The 17,870-nt window shown below is 54.0% G+C and overlaps 1 protein-coding gene across 1 annotated transcript in view; it reads left to right on the plus strand.

The window, feature by feature from the left end:
• FBN3 (fibrillin 3) overlaps nt 1-17,870 on the plus strand; it is a 111,382-nt gene that overhangs the window by 86,571 nt on the left and 6,941 nt on the right. Inside the window, exons 32-59 of the mRNA XM_067312582.1 lie at nt 436-558; nt 1,137-1,259; nt 1,672-1,797; nt 2,212-2,334; nt 2,789-2,911; nt 3,574-3,735; nt 4,284-4,352; nt 4,668-4,793; nt 5,137-5,262; nt 5,799-5,948; nt 6,649-6,720; nt 6,864-6,989; nt 7,450-7,575; nt 8,771-8,896; nt 9,150-9,266; nt 9,551-9,679; nt 10,382-10,501; nt 10,885-11,010; nt 11,424-11,576; nt 12,031-12,096; nt 12,398-12,523; nt 12,766-12,885; nt 14,205-14,327; nt 14,605-14,736; nt 15,312-15,437; nt 15,876-16,082; nt 16,337-16,462; nt 17,654-17,776. Of these exons, the coding sequence (XP_067168683.1) occupies nt 436-558; nt 1,137-1,259; nt 1,672-1,797; nt 2,212-2,334; nt 2,789-2,911; nt 3,574-3,735; nt 4,284-4,352; nt 4,668-4,793; nt 5,137-5,262; nt 5,799-5,948; nt 6,649-6,720; nt 6,864-6,989; nt 7,450-7,575; nt 8,771-8,896; nt 9,150-9,266; nt 9,551-9,679; nt 10,382-10,501; nt 10,885-11,010; nt 11,424-11,576; nt 12,031-12,096; nt 12,398-12,523; nt 12,766-12,885; nt 14,205-14,327; nt 14,605-14,736; nt 15,312-15,437; nt 15,876-16,082; nt 16,337-16,462; nt 17,654-17,776 (3,495 nt within the window). The remainder of the gene's footprint in view (nt 1-435; nt 559-1,136; nt 1,260-1,671; nt 1,798-2,211; nt 2,335-2,788; nt 2,912-3,573; nt 3,736-4,283; nt 4,353-4,667; nt 4,794-5,136; nt 5,263-5,798; nt 5,949-6,648; nt 6,721-6,863; nt 6,990-7,449; nt 7,576-8,770; nt 8,897-9,149; nt 9,267-9,550; nt 9,680-10,381; nt 10,502-10,884; nt 11,011-11,423; nt 11,577-12,030; nt 12,097-12,397; nt 12,524-12,765; nt 12,886-14,204; nt 14,328-14,604; nt 14,737-15,311; nt 15,438-15,875; nt 16,083-16,336; nt 16,463-17,653; nt 17,777-17,870) is intronic.

Below are 17,870 nucleotides of genomic sequence, written 5' to 3' on the forward strand. Positions count from 1 at the left end.
CACCAGGCCTGGAGCCAGGGGTGCTGGTGGGAGCCCTCACAAACGTCTACTGCATTTGCCCTGCAGGTAATACCATCCCTCTACTGGGGGATGCTGTGGACACTTGGTCCTGCTGGGAGCCCCTCCTGGGCAGGCAGAGATTGCCAGGAAGGCAGGCTCCAGCCAGAAATTGAGACTTTCCTAGTTTATAGCCAAGCCATGGGCCTTCCCTTCCTTTTGTCTTCGTCTTCCAGGGGGCTGCGTTTGCACAGATCAGCTCTTCAGCTCACCGTTATCACCCCCGGGCAGTCTGTTCCCCACAGGAGCTTGTTCCATGGGGTTAAGGCTCCCAGGAGCCACTGGTGTCCATATCAGAGAGCAGGCTGGCACCAAGCTGCCCTCTCCTCTCTTGGGGGACCTGAGCTGTGTCAGGTCTGATGTCCTTCCTTCCTGCAGACATTGATGAATGTGAGATCGGGGCTCACAACTGTGACATGCATGCCTCCTGCATCAACGTGCCTGGGAGCTTCAAGTGCAAGTGTCGCACGGGCTGGCTTGGAGATGGGCTCAAATGCAATGGTGAGTTCTCATCACAGGAGAGGAGGATGTTGGTCTGTTCAGTGCCCTGTGGACACCTGTGAAAGCTGGGCTGGGCTGATATCTGCACTTTAAATGTTCTTGGGCCCCAGGAACTCTGCATGAGAATTTACTGAGGTGCAGGGGGATGTGGGTATGTGATGGAGTGGGACTGTAGATGTGGATGTGTAGGTGTTTCACTGTCAGGATGTGCAACTGTGTCCGGGAAGGATATGAGCTGTGGATGTGGGAGTGAGGGCATATATATACGTGGGAAATGGCGTGTGTATGTGTGGTATGGAGATGTGTGTGGATGAGAGTGTCATTGTCAGATTGTGTAGCTGTGTGGTGGTATGTTGGGGCATGGTGTAGCATGTATACAGGGATATATGGGTGCGGGAGGTGTGTAGGGATGTGCTGGTGTGTATATGGTGCATATGTATGCAGGAGATATGAGTACAGTCACTTATCAGTATGTGTGTGGTGTGTGTGAAGGGAAGTAAGGGGCGGGGGGGGGGGTAAATATGTGTGTGTAAGGCAAGACCAGTGGCACAACACTGACTGGGGATCTCCCTGCCCAGATCTGGATGAGTGTGCAACTGAAGAGCACAAGTGCAACCTGAATGCCAACTGTGTGAATACACCGGGCTCCTACCGCTGTACCTGCCGAGAAGGCTTCAACGGGGATGGTTTCTCCTGCTCAGGTGAGGCCTGTGCACTCACCGAGCAGCAGGAATGTGGCTTGGGTGTCCTGATGGGATAAAGTGCCATCCCCTCTCAACCACCAGCCTGGCTCAACACCTGGCTGCCTGTGTCTGGGATTCACCAAACCAGGCATCTCCAGAAATCAGTGCAGCCTGCCTTGCACCACAGCCTGCTCAGATACTCTCGCTCCACCCAGCCTGCTCAAATGCCCTCAGCAGAGATGCCCCTTTCTCTCAGATGTTTTGTCAGGACCAAGGCAATGAAAAACTTTGCAACCTCTCCTTGCAGCCCCCCAGCAGAGGGGTGAGAACAAGCTAACAGCAAAGGCTTGTGGGATTTTCCTGGTCAAGGTGGGGGAAGCTCCTATCTTTGGGTGGGCACCACATCAGTCTCGCACTTGATTCTCCCCAGATGTGGACGAGTGTGCGGATAATGTGAACCTGTGTGAGAATGGGCAGTGTCTCAATGCACCTGGGGGTTACCGCTGCGAGTGCGAGATGGGCTTCAACCCCACAGAAGACAGCAAGGCCTGCCAGGGTAAGTGCCTAGAGGTTTGAATGCGAGCACCTCCCCATGTGCCTCATTGCTCTGGCTCCAAGATGCTATCCCTGAGGCTATCAGCTCCAAGTGAGACCAACCCTTGCAGAGGTGCCAGCTCTTCCACTTACAGGAGTCAGTCCCCAACCTGCTGAGAGCTTGGGCTAAGCCAAGGATACGTGCAGGATGTGGGGGATCAGCTGAACAGGGGCGAGGGGAGAGGGTGTACACACAGCATACCTGGCCCCTGCTCACCCAGGAAGCGATATCCCTTGGCATTAGAGCCAGCACGAGAGGATGGGTTACTGGGTGGGTAGCTGGAGTTATGACTCTGCTTTGTGACGGGTGCAGGAGAGGCCTGTCCTGGCCCCTGCCCTGCCATGGCTTGAGTACCCAGTTGTCTCTCTCTTGCAGACATTGATGAATGCACCTTCCAGAATATTTGTGTCTTTGGGACCTGCCAGAACCTGCCTGGGATGTTCCGCTGTGCCTGTGATGATGGCTATGAGCTGGACAGGAGTGGAGGCAACTGCACAGGTATGGGACTTTCATGGGGCCATTCGATGAGGATCACTGCCCCATGATCTGCTGGTGTGAACTGGTCCCAGATGCCACAAGGAGAGGTCTAGCAGCATGAAGTCAACTAAGCACCCCTGGGTGATGTGTATTTGCTCTTGGAAAGACCCAGATACTGCTGGATGGTATGCCTGCAGTAGGTAGAAGGGAAAGCTCACTGTGGCTTTGCTCCTTCCTTCTGAGCCTGGTCAAGGTAGGTGAGGCAGGACAAGGTAAGGCAGGGCAGGGCAGGGCAAGGCAGGCTTTGTTTCTAAGAGAATTCTGCCTGCCGTCTCATGAAGAGCATTAGAAATACCATGGCTATGGGCAGACAACCTGTGTGTGTACAGAGCAACCCTGTGTGTACAGGGTTAGGGCTATGATTTTTGTGGCAACCATCCACAGGCCCTGAATCTTCATCTTTCCATCTTTTCAGACATCAACGAGTGTGCAGACCCTGTGAATTGCATCAATGGCCTGTGTGTCAACACCCCTGGCAGCTACCTCTGCAACTGTCCACAAGACTTCGAGCTGAATCCCACTGGTGTGGGCTGTGTGGGTGAGTGGCGACCCATGTGGAAAGCACATCCTCCATCCCAGAGCTTGGTGATCCTTTTTGTTAGGCCTACACAACCAGAGCTGGCCACTGCCAGAGGCTGGGGTGGCTGAACTCAACCAGCCCTCCCTAACACTGGGCTGTTCATGATAGGTTTAGCCCTGTATCAGAAGAAGGGTACCCACCTCCTGTGAAGATTGAGCCACAGAGGTAGTGAAGTGCTGGTGCAAAGTGACACTTTAAGGAGGGAAAACTCATCAGTGGAGATGGGACCATGAAGAGGTCTCTGGGCAATTCTAGAGCTAGTCTTAAGTCTTTGTTTCTTGAAAGGCTCTGGGTCACTGGAGGCAGTTTTTGGGTCATGCTCCTTTGTCACACTGAAGACAGGCCACCATGTTATGTCCCCTGCATGACATAGCGTGGCCTATACCAGGAAAGCTGGCCAAATATCATTCTTGAAGGAATCCCAGTCACACGCTGCAAGGACAGTCTGGACGTTGTTTACTGCAACACAGGTTTCCTGCAGATGACAGTGTGGACCTACGGGACAGGACCGGGGCCTTACCTCTCTCTCTGCTCCTCAGGGCAATAGTGCTGTTCATTCCTTCTCTGCCCACTGGTATCTGCTGGAGAAGCTTTGCTCACCCACTGCTGTCTTTGTGCAGACACCCGTGTCGGGAACTGCTTCCTGGACACCCAGGATCGAGGAGATGGAGGGATCTCCTGCAGTGCAGAAATTGGAGTTGGGGTCACTCGGGCATCCTGCTGCTGCTCGCTGGGTCGTGCATGGGGAAATCCCTGTGAGCTTTGTCCTCCAGCCAACACAAGTGAGTTGGGAAAACATCTGGGGCGAATTTGGGCATGGGCAACCCATGGGCAGCGTAGAGCAGAGGGGAGAGTAGGGGCCAAGTACCAGTGGCTTTTCATCTCAGACTAGAGGTCCCTGGTAAGGATATGTGTGTGCCTGGGTTGAGTGTCAGGTTGGCATTATCACTTGGATGAAGCAAAAGAAGCTGAGGAAGGAGAGAAGGACCAGGTCATGCTATGTCAGCGCAGGGCAAGACAGATAGGCCAGGTCAGGAGAAAGGTGGGGTGGGATGGGGGAGGGGAGGCCCGTTGTACCTGGGTGTCCAGGGTGGGATCCTTCATTCCCAGTCACAATGTGCTGGGGGAGGGCATGGGATAGCCTTGTTCAGGGGTGGGCAAGTGGAGGGAGGGGGGCTAAGTCGGCTTGGGGTGTGACAGGAGTCAGGCTGCTGCATCTGGACCAGTGTCACTGCATCCATGGAACATTTCTTCTGGGTTTCTCCCTCCTTGCCCTGTTTCATGGAGGCCCAGCATGGCTCAGGATCCCCCTGACTGACTCTTTCCACAGCTGAGTACAAAACCCTATGCCCTGGAGGAGAAGGTTTCCGGCCCAACCCTATCACAGTCATCCTGGAAGGTAAGGAGAGCTGGCTCCCCCATGCCTTGTCTCCAGGGACTCAAGTGCCAGGAGAGCCCAGACCTGCTGTGGGCACCGTCTGCCCCGGCCCTGGGCTGGTTGGCCGTGTGCAGAACTGCTGCCCATGCCATGGCACACAGTGAGTGTGTGCCCTCCTCTGACATGCTCTGGCCACCTGGCCAAGCAGCTCAGATGCTAACAGAGCCTGGAGGTGGTGGGTTTGACATACTGGGTGTCCTGGGGTGAGGCTGCTGCCCGGTCTGGTCTGCCAGGTCTCTGGGCAGCGAGCACTTCCCAGCCGTTCTCCCTTCTCAGATATCGACGAGTGCCAGGAGCTGCCAGGCCTCTGCCAGGGGGGCAACTGCGTGAACACTTTCGGCAGCTTCCAGTGCGAGTGCCCGCTTGGCTATTACCTCAATGAGGACACACGCATCTGTGAAGGTAGCTGCGCTATGGTGCCTACGTGTGGGTGCATGCCTGGTGCGTGGAAGCCTCTGTGTGTGTGTGTGTGCATGTGGTGTGTGTGTGCTAACAGCTGTGCTTGTGTCTGGGCTGGGTAGGGACTTCCCTTTGCCCTGTAGGAAGGGTTTGGCAGAATCCCTTCCCCTTTCTCTTCCAGACTTCCCATCCTCATCGAGAATCCTGTGCCTCCATGCCTTCCCAATACCAGGGCAGCCTGGTCCCTATGCACCGCTGCATGTGCCCTGTGCCAGACCGTTTGACAAGTCTGTCCCCCACCTCATGTCAGGCCCAGTGCTCTGACCTGTTTTCCTCTTTTTGGCAGATATTGATGAGTGCTCCGCTCACATCGGAATCTGCGGCCCTGGGACCTGCTACAACACCCTTGGCAACTACACCTGCGTGTGCCCACCTGAATACATGCAAGTCAACGGTGGAAATAACTGCATGGGTATGCCGTTGTCCGAATCTGGGGCAGGGGGCCTGGCAGCGCCCTGGCTGTTCAGAGCCACCAGATCATACTGTGGGCAGCATGTTAAGGGCAATGTGGCTGAGTGGAAGAAGTGGGAAAAGGGATCCACCCAGCAGGAAGCTGGGATTCAGGACTCCTGGGTTCACCAGGTACCTCACTGCCTCCCTGCTCCTATGCTGTGCATGCTGCCTATGCCAGTGAGGCTGATGTTTGCCCCATCACCAGTTACAGGGAGAACAGCTGGCATGGGGTGGCAAGAGCATCCAGCAGAGCTTGTGTATTGCTGCTGCCTGCTATGGGCCAGGGCCCAAGGTTGTCACTGGAGCAGGGCAGCTGGGCTTCAGCCCATATCTGCAGATGCTATTCTGGGCTTCCCGTGAAGGGCCTGTATGTTAACTACAGTCCCTGGGCACCAGGACCGGGCAGTCTGGCATCTCCCAGGCGATGAACATGTTGGAGCTGGCAGCTCCCATTCCCAGGGCTGGCACAAGACAGTGTCTGGGCTGCCTTTGCAGACATGAGGAAGAGCGTGTGCTATCGCAACTACAACGACACATGTGAGAACGAGCTCTCCTTCAACATGACGAAGAAGATGTGTTGCTGCTCCTACAACATTGGCAAGGCCTGGAACAAGCCGTGTGAGCCCTGCCCCACGCCAGCCAGCCGTAAGTCAGCCCTCCTGGAAAGGCATCTTGAGATCATGGCTGCCTCCTCTATTTTCTGGTCAATCTGTGCACTTCGAGGCACAGGCACTGTTTCTCATACACAATAGTGGGGGATAAGGGAGAGCATCACATCCAGCAGGCAATTCCTATGGGTGTGAATGCTACAGGGACACACAGCTTTGCACAGTGTCTTGTGCTGGAAGGACACAGGTGACTGGGTGAGTATCAGCAGAGGGGAGACGGTGTGCAAGATTTGGTGAGGCTGCTTGTGGGCATGCAGTGAGTCTGGGCCGTGTAGGCAGGCTGAGCATAGGGTGGAGATGTCTGTGTGCCTGTAATGCAGTGGGGAGCACGGTCTGTGTGTTGTTTGCAGTGTGGAGGAATGAGTGTGTACCTGCAGGAGAGGCATGCAGAGGTCATGTTTGCATGTCCTTTTCTGTGTGTGTGTGTGTGTGTGTGTGTGTGTGTCTATTGCCACACAGTGTATGCGTGTGTATACTTTATGCACCACAGTGCATGTGTGGTCTGAAGTTCCCCATATGTCCCCTGAGATACCTCGCTGAGCACAGTGCACATACCTTCCTGCCTGTCACCTCATCTCACTGCTGGGTCCAGCCGTAGCTGGCTGCTCTCCCTCTCATCCCTTGCTGCATCCCACTCTGCCTGCCTGCTGGGCGTGACCTTGGTGTTCCCCTTCCAGCGGAGTACCAGATCCTGTGTGGGAACCAGGCTCCCGGCTTTATCATCGACATTCACACAGGGAAGCCAATTGGTGAGTACAACTAGTCCCTCTGGGGGCCATTTCCTTTTAGAGTTCTTTCTAGAGTTAGCCAAGACAGCAGTTGTCCAGCTATGGGGGATTCTTTCCTCCCTTCTCCCTTCCTGGGATGCTGACAGAGATGTTGTTGTGCGCAGATATTGATGAGTGCAGTGAGATCCCTGCTATCTGCACGAACGGTGTCTGCATCAACCAGATCGGCAGCTTCCGGTGCGAGTGCCCCATTGGATTCAGCTACAACAACATCCTTCTCATCTGTGAAGGTAATGGGGAAGCCAGGGCGGTGCTGCCAAGGTGGGGGAGTCTCAGCACGGCACCAACACCTCCCCACCTCATGGGGCATCAGGGTCAGGGCTGTCAGTAGACGTGCACCGAGTCCACATGTTCTTAGCGTTCTTGAAAGTCTCTTCATTTTCACCATCAAGGGGTGGACAAATACTGCTGCTTTTCCTGAATGTTCCTGTCTGGTTTCCTTCCCTTGCTTTTTTTTTTTTTTTAAGAAAAAATTACTAGATTTGAGTGTTTAAAAGATTTGAGTTGTACTTAAAATGCATCACTTTATGGTAAAACAATAGAAAAAGTGATTAGAATTGACCCTCGTTGGAACAAAACAGTGGTTAAAATTGATTTGACTCCAGTGAGCCACTCCAGTCCTATCAGCAGGGTGCCTGGTGATGGCTTAACACTCTGTACAGTCAAGGTTTTGCTTCTCTTCTCCCACAGACATCGATGAATGCAGCAGTGGGGAGAACCTCTGCCAGCGCAATGCTGACTGCATCAACATCCCAGGCAGTTACAGGTGCGAATGCTCAACTGGATACAAGCTGTCGCCTAGTGGAGCCTGCGTGGGTAAGATGGCAGCTGTTCACTACCTATTCCAGAGACACATGTGGGAGGCGCTGACAGAAGAGCCTGCCTAGGCTCTTCGGCTGGTTTTGCAGACCACCCTGTGTGCACTCAAGGAAGGACAGGACGAAGGACATGCCAGTCCCATGTGTGGGTTCTTGGTCCTTTGTCAAGCCTGGGGACCATGACGTAGCTGGACTGTGCTTATGGATACCTATACTTATGGAACAGTTTCCAGGGACTATGAACCCCTGAGAGATGAGGAAAGGTCACTGTGACATGTAGCTTTAGTTTGGCATCTAAAGGGCACATCGGTTTAAATGTTGTGCCCAGGATGCTGAACTGATGCCAGGCAATCTCAGTGCTCTCCCTTGTCCTGCAGTCACTGGCAGGTTGGCCTGGGCCCCTTGTGCATTGCTGTGGTTGATTCTATGGTCTAGGCTGTAGAGAGCTAAGCCAGCTTAGGTGCCGGTACAGGCGCGCTCTCCTCACTCAGAACTGCAAGGTATGTCACAAAACTCAGCTTGGAAAAGGAGCTGTCCTTTATATTTTCACACGCTGTCTATGCAAACTGAGGGACTGATTTATCCATTTCCCCATTTTCAGTGATGGAGTTCCTTGGAGGAAAGAGCCTACCAGTTACACAGTAGCAAATCTCAACCCCTTTTCTTCCCACCAGCTGGCTGAATCGACTCAGGCAGAGTGCAAATCATAAACCTCAACATCAGCCTTGAACCCATGGTGAACAAAGGCAGCCCTGGAAGCAGCACCTCTTCTCCTGGCCCTGGGATGGGTCTGTCCAGCTAGTGTTTCTCCCTCAGTGAGGAACTCGCAGTTTCTGAATCAGACCTAGCAGAAACACACAACTGGCTAAAATGACAGATTAGAAGAACAATTAATTGTAGCTCTATTTTATTTGAAGAAGGCAAACCAGGAAGCAAATTGAACTTTCCAGGGCCACACTCTCAGGCCATTTTCTGCAATGAAATTTACTGTTTTAGAAATGGGAGCTCATAAGTCCTCTTGCTTGGTGTCTATGAAACCACCTTTCAGAAAACTGAGACCCAGTCCCTCTGTGCTGCTGCTCACAGCCACAGCTCCCTACCAGCAAGCAGGGGTCTAGAGGAGGCCAGTGCCTTGACTTTTCCTGTTTGGTCCATCTTTTCTGCTCACTAGTGTCCACCTTGCTTTGTTTTAGGTCGCAATGAATGCCAGGAGATCCCCAATGTCTGCAGCCATGGGGACTGTGTTGACACTGAAGGGAGCTACATCTGTATCTGTCACAACGGGTTCAAGGCCACGGGGGAGCAGACCATGTGTATGGGTCAGTATGACTGCCAGAGCCTTGTGGTGCCCTGCTGAGTGAATCACATGTCAGGATGGATGTGAACTCTCTCCCACACCTTCTGGCTAGCGCCAAGGACAGCCAAGGGCAGGACCATTGTGTCCTCTTGGCCCAGGCTGCTCCTGCGAGCCAAAGGGGTGTTGTGCAGCTGCTTGGACCTTGTTTGCACACCCAAACCAGTGACTCTCAGCTCATTCAGCCCCTCAGTCAGCTGTGATGATTTTCTCTGCAGATATTGATGAGTGTGACCGACAGCCCTGTGGAAATGGAACCTGCAAGAACACAGTTGGCTCCTATAACTGCCTCTGCTTCCCTGGCTTTGAGCTTACACACAATAATGACTGCATGGGTGAGTCACATGCAGCCCTGTCCACGCAGATAACTGACTGGTGTCCTGACATGGCAACAGCCGTGGGGCATTTACTGGGTGTCACACAGTGGCGTGCAGGGGGTGAGCACAGGGTGCCACATGGCACCAGTTGTAGGAGTGACCGCTGGGTGTTACATGGCAGTGGCTGTGGGGGGAGTTGTAGGTGTCACCAGTCAGGGGTGTAGGGGTGGTTAAGGCAGCACGCTGTTCCTCATATGCTGTGCATGTCTCTTCCCGCTGTGCTTATCATTTCCTTTCCGCAGACATTGATGAGTGTTCGTCCCTGGTGGGGCAGGTGTGTCGAAATGGCCAGTGTATAAACAGCATCGGCTCCTTCCAGTGCCTGTGCCAAGAGGGGTATGACCGGACCCCTGATGGGAAGAACTGTGTGGGTGAGTGTCTGGGGAGCAGGGTGGCCCTTCTCAGTGAGTCAAGGTGTGTGTTTTCTAGCTGCACAGCTGGCAGTGTGCAAGGCCTGGTCCAAGGCTAGTCCTTCTAAAAATATCCCCATCAGAGACAACTGAGCAATGGACTCTGCAGAGCCACTCACAGGGCCCCAAGCTCTGCAGAGCCAACACCTTGTCATTTGGCTGCCTGTGGAAAGCTGGACTGGGCCCCCACCATGCCTACATCTCACTTTCCACAATGCAAGGAACAGTCATGCCAGTCCCGTTCCATATGCTGAGACCTGCAGGCAGTGAGGACAAAGGTTGTCCTGTCTGTGTCTCTGAAGCATGCAGAATTGTACCAGGGATGCCTTGGTAACTGCCCTACAGGCAGGACAGGCTCTTCTTGAAACAGTGCCAGTGCTGTGTGCAGCCTCTGGGGCTGCTGTGGCAAACAGGCACATTGTGCCCAGGTTACTTGTGTCCATCACACTGCCTCCTGCAGCACCAGGTCCTGCAGGGCTGAGTCCTTGTCCCCAAGGCACACGAGGTAGGGCATCCTGGAAAGTGCCTCATCTGCTTCCCCTTGGGTCTTCTGGGCAAAGCAGTGTGCCCAGGTAGGGCCTGATGCAGCAAGGCACCCTGCACCAAAGTCCTCAGAGCTGAGCACATCAGATACCTTCACTGGTCATTTCCCCTCCTCTGCAGACATCAATGAGTGTGTGAGCCTGCCCGGGACCTGCTCTCCGGGGACCTGTCAGAACCTAGAGGGCTCCTTCCGCTGTATCTGCCCCCCCGGGTACGAGGTGCAGAACGACAACTGCATTGGTAATGTTGGCTCTCTGCTTCTTCCATTTCTAGCTCAGCATGTGCTTGCTCTATTCCCAGAACAACCACATTCTTCCTGGGTAGGATGGGGAGTGTGTTACCACCCCCAAAGGTCCTCTTGAAAGCAATTGCCCCCAGAGCAATGGAGAGCCTGCTCCCAGGACAGTGGAGGCTCAGTGGTTTTGCTGAGCCCTTGCTTCTTCATTATCCCATTTGCCCTGGGGGTGGGTTAAGGGTTAAGGCCAGGCTTCCTGTCCCCCAGAGAGGTGACGTCCTGCAGGCATCAAAGTTCACCAGGCATCACAAACTCAGCTGGCTTGATGCAATGGAAAAAGGAATGACCTTTGGCTGCTCTGCAAGTAACACGTCCATGTTGCTCCCAGATATCAACGAGTGTGAAGAGGAGCCCAACATCTGCCTATTCGGGACATGCACCAACACCCCTGGCAGCTTTCAGTGTGTCTGCCCTCCTGGCTTCGTGCTGTCTGATAATGGCCGACGGTGTTTCGGTGAGTACAGCTCTGCCCACAGGCCTGTGGGCATGCAGGACCCATGGCAAAGCCAACCACTATGGATGGAGCAGGAGTGGGAGCTGACAACAGTACCACAGCTACCTGCTGTGACCCCCCTAGGAGTATGCCCAAGGCAGAGAGAGTGTCAGTGGGCCTGGGATGTTAAAATATCCTGGTTTTCCAGCAGTTCCTGCACTGCTCCAGGACAACTGACGTTTTTGTGCCAGAACACAGGAGTGGGTGGGCTGCTCCCTTCCTCCAGGCCAGTGTCACCTCCTCACAGAGCTATCCAAGGCACAAGCCTCTGGAGGAGGAGGTGCCTTCCTCAGGCTGAAGGGTCATAGTGGGACACCTGGGTGTCCACAACTACCCTGGATGGTTGCCTTGTGCATTTCCCTATACTCCCACAGATACTCGCCAGAGCTTCTGCTTCACTCGCTTTGACAATGGGAAGTGCTCTGTCCCCAAGGCCTTCAACACCACCAAGGCCCGGTGCTGCTGCAGCAAGATGCCAGGAGAAGGCTGGGGAGATCCCTGTGAGCTGTGCCCACAGGAGGGAAATGGTAGGTGTGCTGGGCCCCAGCTCCAAGGAGGAGATGGCTGTGTGTGTGCCTCCAACCTGGTGCAGAGCGTGGGAAAGATGTACAGCCATGCAAGCTGCCCAGCAAAGTGGGTCCTTCCCTCTGAGGAATACTTCCCTGAAACTTAGTGCCTCTCACTGGATTACAGTATCCCTGGGTCTCCAGCAACTATGGCCAGGCTCTCGGGAAGCAGATTGATTAGTTCTGCTTTGGATCTGTTCTCAGGTCTCTGCAGGGCTTTGGAAAGCAAAAACACCTCAGTATCTCCAGATGTAAGAGAGGTGCAAGTGTTTCCCCCCCAGCCGAGTTTTTGTGGACTCTCAAGTGCAATGAGCTGTCAAGCTCTCAGTCATGCCCTAGAGGCCTCAAAATCACATTTCAGCTGCTGGGAATGGAAGCACTTCTAAGCACATCTTACTTCTCTCCTTTTTTCCAGTTGCCTTCCAGGAGTTGTGCCCATATGGCCATGGGGCCATCCCAGGCCCAGGTGATACCCGAGAAGGTAAGATCTGATCTAGGGAAGAGGAGAAATGTGCCCTGGAAGGTTGGGGGAGGCATCAACCTAGAAACAACCAAGCTCAGGCTGTCTGGATCATAGGGTTAAATCCCTGTTGCAGAAGAGGAGGGATGTGGGACTGGGTGCCCTCTCAGGCTCTTGGTCCCCAGCTGCCCGCCTCAGCCCTGGTTGAAGCCATCAGTTCTAGACAGAGAGGCTCTGGGGTTGCAAGGCCTGTCCTGAGAGGTCAGGGATCTTTGTGGCCATGTTCTCACAAGAGGTTTCATTGCCTCGTCTTCCCCTCTAGATGTGAATGAATGCTCAGAGAACCTGGGTGTCTGCATAAACGGGGCCTGCATTAATACTGACGGCTCCTTCCGCTGTGAGTGCCCCTTCGGATACAACCTGGACTACACGGGTGTCAACTGTGTGGGTAAGGGTCTCCATGGTCAGCACCTGCTCCCTTTTGCTCCAGCTGAGTTGATTTTCTCCTCGTTATGTCAAGGTTTATCACTCTGTGTGTGTATATGTGTGAGAGGGAATTTTTGCTTGAATCTTCCTTCCTCCCTCTCCCTGGCTTGCTAGGGCTGTTTGAATTCCCTGGCTGCAAGTAGAGACCAGGCTGCAGCTTTCCTGTCTAACCCATCCATCTAACATAGTATTGGCTTCCCCCAGATACAGACGAGTGCTCCATTGGCAACCCCTGTGGGAATGGGACCTGCACCAACGTGGTGGGAGGCTTCGAGTGTGCCTGTGATGAGGGCTTTGAGCCAGGTCCCATGATGACGTGTGAAGGTAACGCTGCTGTAGGGCTACCCCTTCACCCCTATCGCATGCTGATAACCAGACAGCACCTCGGTGAGAGGTGGGAGAGACTGAGCAAACCCCTATCTGCCTTCCCCTGTCTCCCTTGGCTTGGACAGTGCTTGCCCAGCTGGGTTGGGATTCTGGATTCTTTCACTTACCAAGGCCATTTTTCATTGCTTCTGTCTGGATTGGAGACTCCAAAAGGATCTGAAGAGTTTGGGCTGTTTGGGAGGAGCCCTTGGGCTTTCTATTCCAGCAGACAGTGGGGAGCAGGCTATACAGGGGCTGTGAGAACCTGCATCCTGTTGTCACCATGGGCATGAGGGCTCAGACCTCTGAAACCCGCACACTCCCTAGCTGATGGGTTTTGCTCAGACTTTTAGTGCTGGACTGGCTGGACGTCTGGGATGATATCTCCCACTACCACACTGGCAGGGACCACTGAAATGTTTTTTGCTTCTTTTGTCACACAAGATGGGAATTTCATCTAGGAAATCCCCAGCTAGAGCAGAGATCTGAGCACTAAGTGATATGAGTCTCCCCAGTTCACCTTGGATGCACTGCAACTGTGTTCTTCTAGTCTAAGGTTAATTGGGGCTGGGAAGTGGTTAGTGACACATGGAAGAATGTGGAGCAGATATGTGGGGGATCCCTCCTGACTTGTTCATTACAGGGTTTTTCTACTTGCCAAATGGTTCTTTCAGTCCCCTGTCTCTCTCTCTAAATTCTTGCCTACCTGCAGGCTCCCCCTGGAGCCAGCAGGTACCTTAGCCTCTTTGGTAAGTCTGTGTCAAGCTCTGAGAGTGGCAGTAGTTTCCACAGGGTCCTTCATCCACCTGCCTCCTGTACACAAATTGGGTCATTGTGCCAGCAAACCACAGCCACGTCCAAGCTACATGTGTGACCCCACTGGGTCACTGCTGGAGTGAGCAGCAGTCAGGTCAGCTTCCAAATGACAGTGCGAAAGTGCTGGCTGGGGCTCCTCTCCACGTGAGGATGCACATTGAAGCAGGTCTCCTTTGACTTCCTCTGAGGCTGGAGCCCAGTGGGGTGCTGGAGCCCTGCTTGAATACAGCAGCTGCCTCACCAAGATGCCAGGACCCTGTCCCCGTCCAAGTTGCTCAGACACCAGGTGTCTGTCCCTCTGCAACTGAAGACCATGACAGAAGGCCTTTGTGGAACACACAAGGCTTTCATGAGATGGGTGCTTAGGGGGCAGTCTGTCCTGGGGAGGTTCACCACCATCAATATCCAGCTGACACTGTCCAGAGCATGGACTCAAACTCTTCCTCTCTCCTGCCTCCCAGATATCAATGAGTGTGCACTGAATCCCCTGCTCTGTGCTTTCCGCTGCATCAACACCTTTGGCTCCTATGAGTGCACCTGCCCATCTGGATATGCCCTCCGAGAAGACAGAAGAATGTGCAAAGGTAAAATCCCCCTTCTGCAGCTCCCACACCCTCCGCAGGCCCCTGCACTTAGCCAGTCTCTGGTGCTGTACAGAGAAAATGCGAGAATTCTCAGCTGGCATCTCTCAGTTTGCGCCCACTCTCCCACCTACCCTGGTATCTATGGTGTGTGGTGTGTGTATCTTGCCAGCCTGCACCAAGGCAATGGGGACTGGCAAATCGGTGCAGGTTTGAGCCACTCCTACAATGGTGCAGAGCTGGCAGGTTGAACTCAGTCTCATGAGGTTCTTGGTTGCAGATCTGGATGAGTGTGCAGAGGGACTGCACGACTGTGAGTCTCGAGGGATGCTGTGCAAGAATCTCATTGGCACCTTCATGTGCATCTGCCCCCCAGGGATGCAACGCAGGCCTGATGGAGAGGGCTGCACAGGTACCAAGGACCAGGCTGGAAGGGGTTTCCAGTAGAGCTCGAGACCATCCTCTTCTAGGCATTGTCCACGTAGCTGTTTTTGTATATCTTTCTGTCAAACAACTTTCTGGGGTTTCCCATGGGTCAGAACTTCCTGTATGCTCCACTAGATGCCTGTACACCTAAAATATTGGCTCATTTCTGTGTGTTGGACCCACACAGTGCCAGCACAGGATGACACTGTGTTATGCCATGTGTGCTTTCTCTGAGCTGCCTTTGGAAGGGGCATTTCTGGCCAGCCCAGACCTGCACGGTATTAGGCACAGAAGGAATGCAGAGCTGGCCCAGCTCCACTCCTAGCCCTGTGGCTCGACTACTGGCATCTGGTGCAAACCAGGGAAGCCAGGCACTCAGCTACCCTGGCTAGGGGGAGGCCCAGGGCACGTGGATGGGTTTTACAGCTATCTGAGTATGTGGGAGTATTTCTCCAGGACACTGTGAGGGTGTTTCAGACTCAGTGGAATCATGGGGACTTATGGAAAGGTGAAATTTGTCCCATGCCTCACTGCAGCTCTTTGTGGCTCCTTCCTTCCTAGATGAGAATGAATGTCGTACCAAGCCTGGTATCTGCCCTAACGGCCGCTGCATCAACACAGTGGGAAGTTACCGCTGCGACTGCAATGAAGGTTTTGAAGTCAGCCCCTCTGGCACAGAGTGTATTGGTAATTACCAGCTCCTGGTAGGTCCAAGCAGGCTCTCTTTAGCAGCAGGAGGTGCTTGTCAGGTGTTCCTGGATTTCTGAGGGGAGTTTACCAAGAGAAGATTTGGAAATGTTGAAACACGGGTTCACTAAGCTGTGGGGACAGGAGAAAAGAGCAGAGATGAGCAGAGCATGTTGGAAGTGTGCAGTTCTGGGTTGCTTTCATGGACAGTTTTGTTGTTCATATTCAACCGAGGGGAGCCTGTAAGGAGTGCCTGGATGGTCCCAGGAGATCAATGCAGGGCTAGGCAGGACTGCTGGGACGTCACCTTTGCCTTCAGCATCATCCAATCCACAGCCTCAATGCTGAAATTGGCACAGGTTGCACTAGCTGCCCCATCATGCCTGGTGCTGGCACTGTCTCAGATCCTGAACTTCTCCCCTCACTCTCTCTGTCCAGACACCCGCCAGGGATTCTGTTTCACTGAAGTACTGCAGACGATGTGCCAGATGTCCTCCACCAACCGTAACCTGGTCACCAAGTCTGAGTGCTGCTGCAACAGTGGGCGCAGCTGGGGCCCCCAGTGTGAGCTCTGCCCCCTTCCCGGAACCACCCAGTACAAGAAGATGTGTCCTCATGGGCCAGGGTACTCCACTGATGGGCGAGGTGAGCTGGGCCCCAAATCACCTTCAGTGTAAAGGGAAGGAAGCAGAGATGTGGGGACAGGCAAAATTTGCCTGGGCACTGACAGTAACAGGCCTACACAGTGCCTGGAGTAGGCAAGAAGCCTCTGGGACATGATCCTATAACTCCCTGAATCTAGTCCCTGGCACCCAGGGAGGATCTGAGCTACCCTTGCATGGGGGTGTGGGGGTAGGGGCAGCACTGGTACTTACAGGTCCTTCCCTTCCTCCCCACAGATATCGACGAGTGCAAGGTACTGCCCAACCTCTGCAAGAATGGGCAGTGTATCAACAGCATTGGCTCCTTCCGCTGCCATTGCAGGCTGGGCTACACCGCAGATATCACAGGCACAGCCTGTGTTGGTGAGTCAGGAAGAATCCTACTTCTTTGGACAGCCCTGCCCTTGGTAGCAACCCACCTCCATCTGCCCCTACCTTTCAGCATGCAGAGAGAAGGTCTTGTGGCTCACACCTGGGGCTGGCCCTCCACCACTGTCCGTACTGTCCTGCCCATCCATGGCAAGATTCTGAGCACTTTGCCCGCTACAAGGCCTACAATACATCAAAGTCATCCCTCAATGCTGTTTAACTCTTTAAACCCCAAAGCTCCTTGTCTTCTCCTCCCTCTGTCCCCAGAAGACAGTCTTGAGGTCACAGGGACTGCTGAGGACTGGGATCCAGAGATCAAAGTCTGTGAGCAGCCAAACCCTTCATTGGCAGGGCAGTTGGTCCTAGCCCCCCTGAGTGTCACTTTGGGAATTCAGGTGTTGACATAAAAGGCACCCCTGGAATCACAGCAGCAGGCATATGGGGAGGTACTGAAGGAGCTGAGGATGTGTCACACTTCCAGTACTGAGATGGTGTTCAGGTCCATGCTAGCAGTTGTGTCCCCCAGACAGAGAGTGGGAAAGAAGCCTTGGCTCCCAGGGGCCAAGGCCTGTGCCTATTAGGAGGACAGATATGACCTTGAGCACCAAGCCAGGAAGTAGCTCCATCCTGGCTTACAGTGATGGGCTTTGCCATAGTCATGGAGAGGCATCCATTTTGGCAACAGCATCCTTGTGTCACCTCCTGCCAAACCATGACTGCTACTCCCTTCTAGGCAGTGGTGACACATAGCCCACAGGGCTGGCCCCATCCTTGATGTCACCAGTACTCAGGAGGAGCATCTACCCATGTCTTCAGCCAGGAAGGGGCTGGGCAAGGTGTCACTCAGATCTACCATGTTCCAGGTCTGAGCAGGGAGGCAATTCAGCTGTTTTCCTGCAGTAGATCCCATAGATTGGTTGTGCTGACTTAAACGGGGGTGCTTCCTCCAAGCCCCTGTCTCTGTTCACCTTCTTCCTGGAGAGTGGAAAAGGTGCATTGGTCTGCGGAAGTGAGTGCCAGGACCCATGTGACAGCCACACAACAGCTTAGATACATGGGGCTGCGAAACCTGGGTCACCTTGTATGCAGGAGCCCCTTGCTAGCCTGAATGGCCCCATGGGAGGAAACGGCCCAGCCCAGCAGCACAGCCTCTGAATGCTGATGTGTTCTGTGTCTCGAGTCTAGATTTGGATGAGTGTAACCAGTCCCCCAAGCCATGTAACTTCATCTGCAAGAACACAGAGGGCAGCTACCAGTGCTCCTGCCCCCGAGGGTACATCCTGCAGGAAGATGGGAAGATCTGCAAAGGTATTCACCCGGGACAGAGAGGCAGCAGAGACCCTGCCTCATCTCTGACGACAGGGGCTGTGTGCTGCAGTGGGAACTGGGACACCTGATTAGC

This window comes from Apteryx mantelli, chromosome 30, assembly GCF_036417845.1.
Source record: "Apteryx mantelli isolate bAptMan1 chromosome 30, bAptMan1.hap1, whole genome shotgun sequence".
In the NCBI taxonomy this organism is placed as follows: domain Eukaryota; kingdom Metazoa; phylum Chordata; class Aves; order Apterygiformes; family Apterygidae; genus Apteryx; species Apteryx mantelli.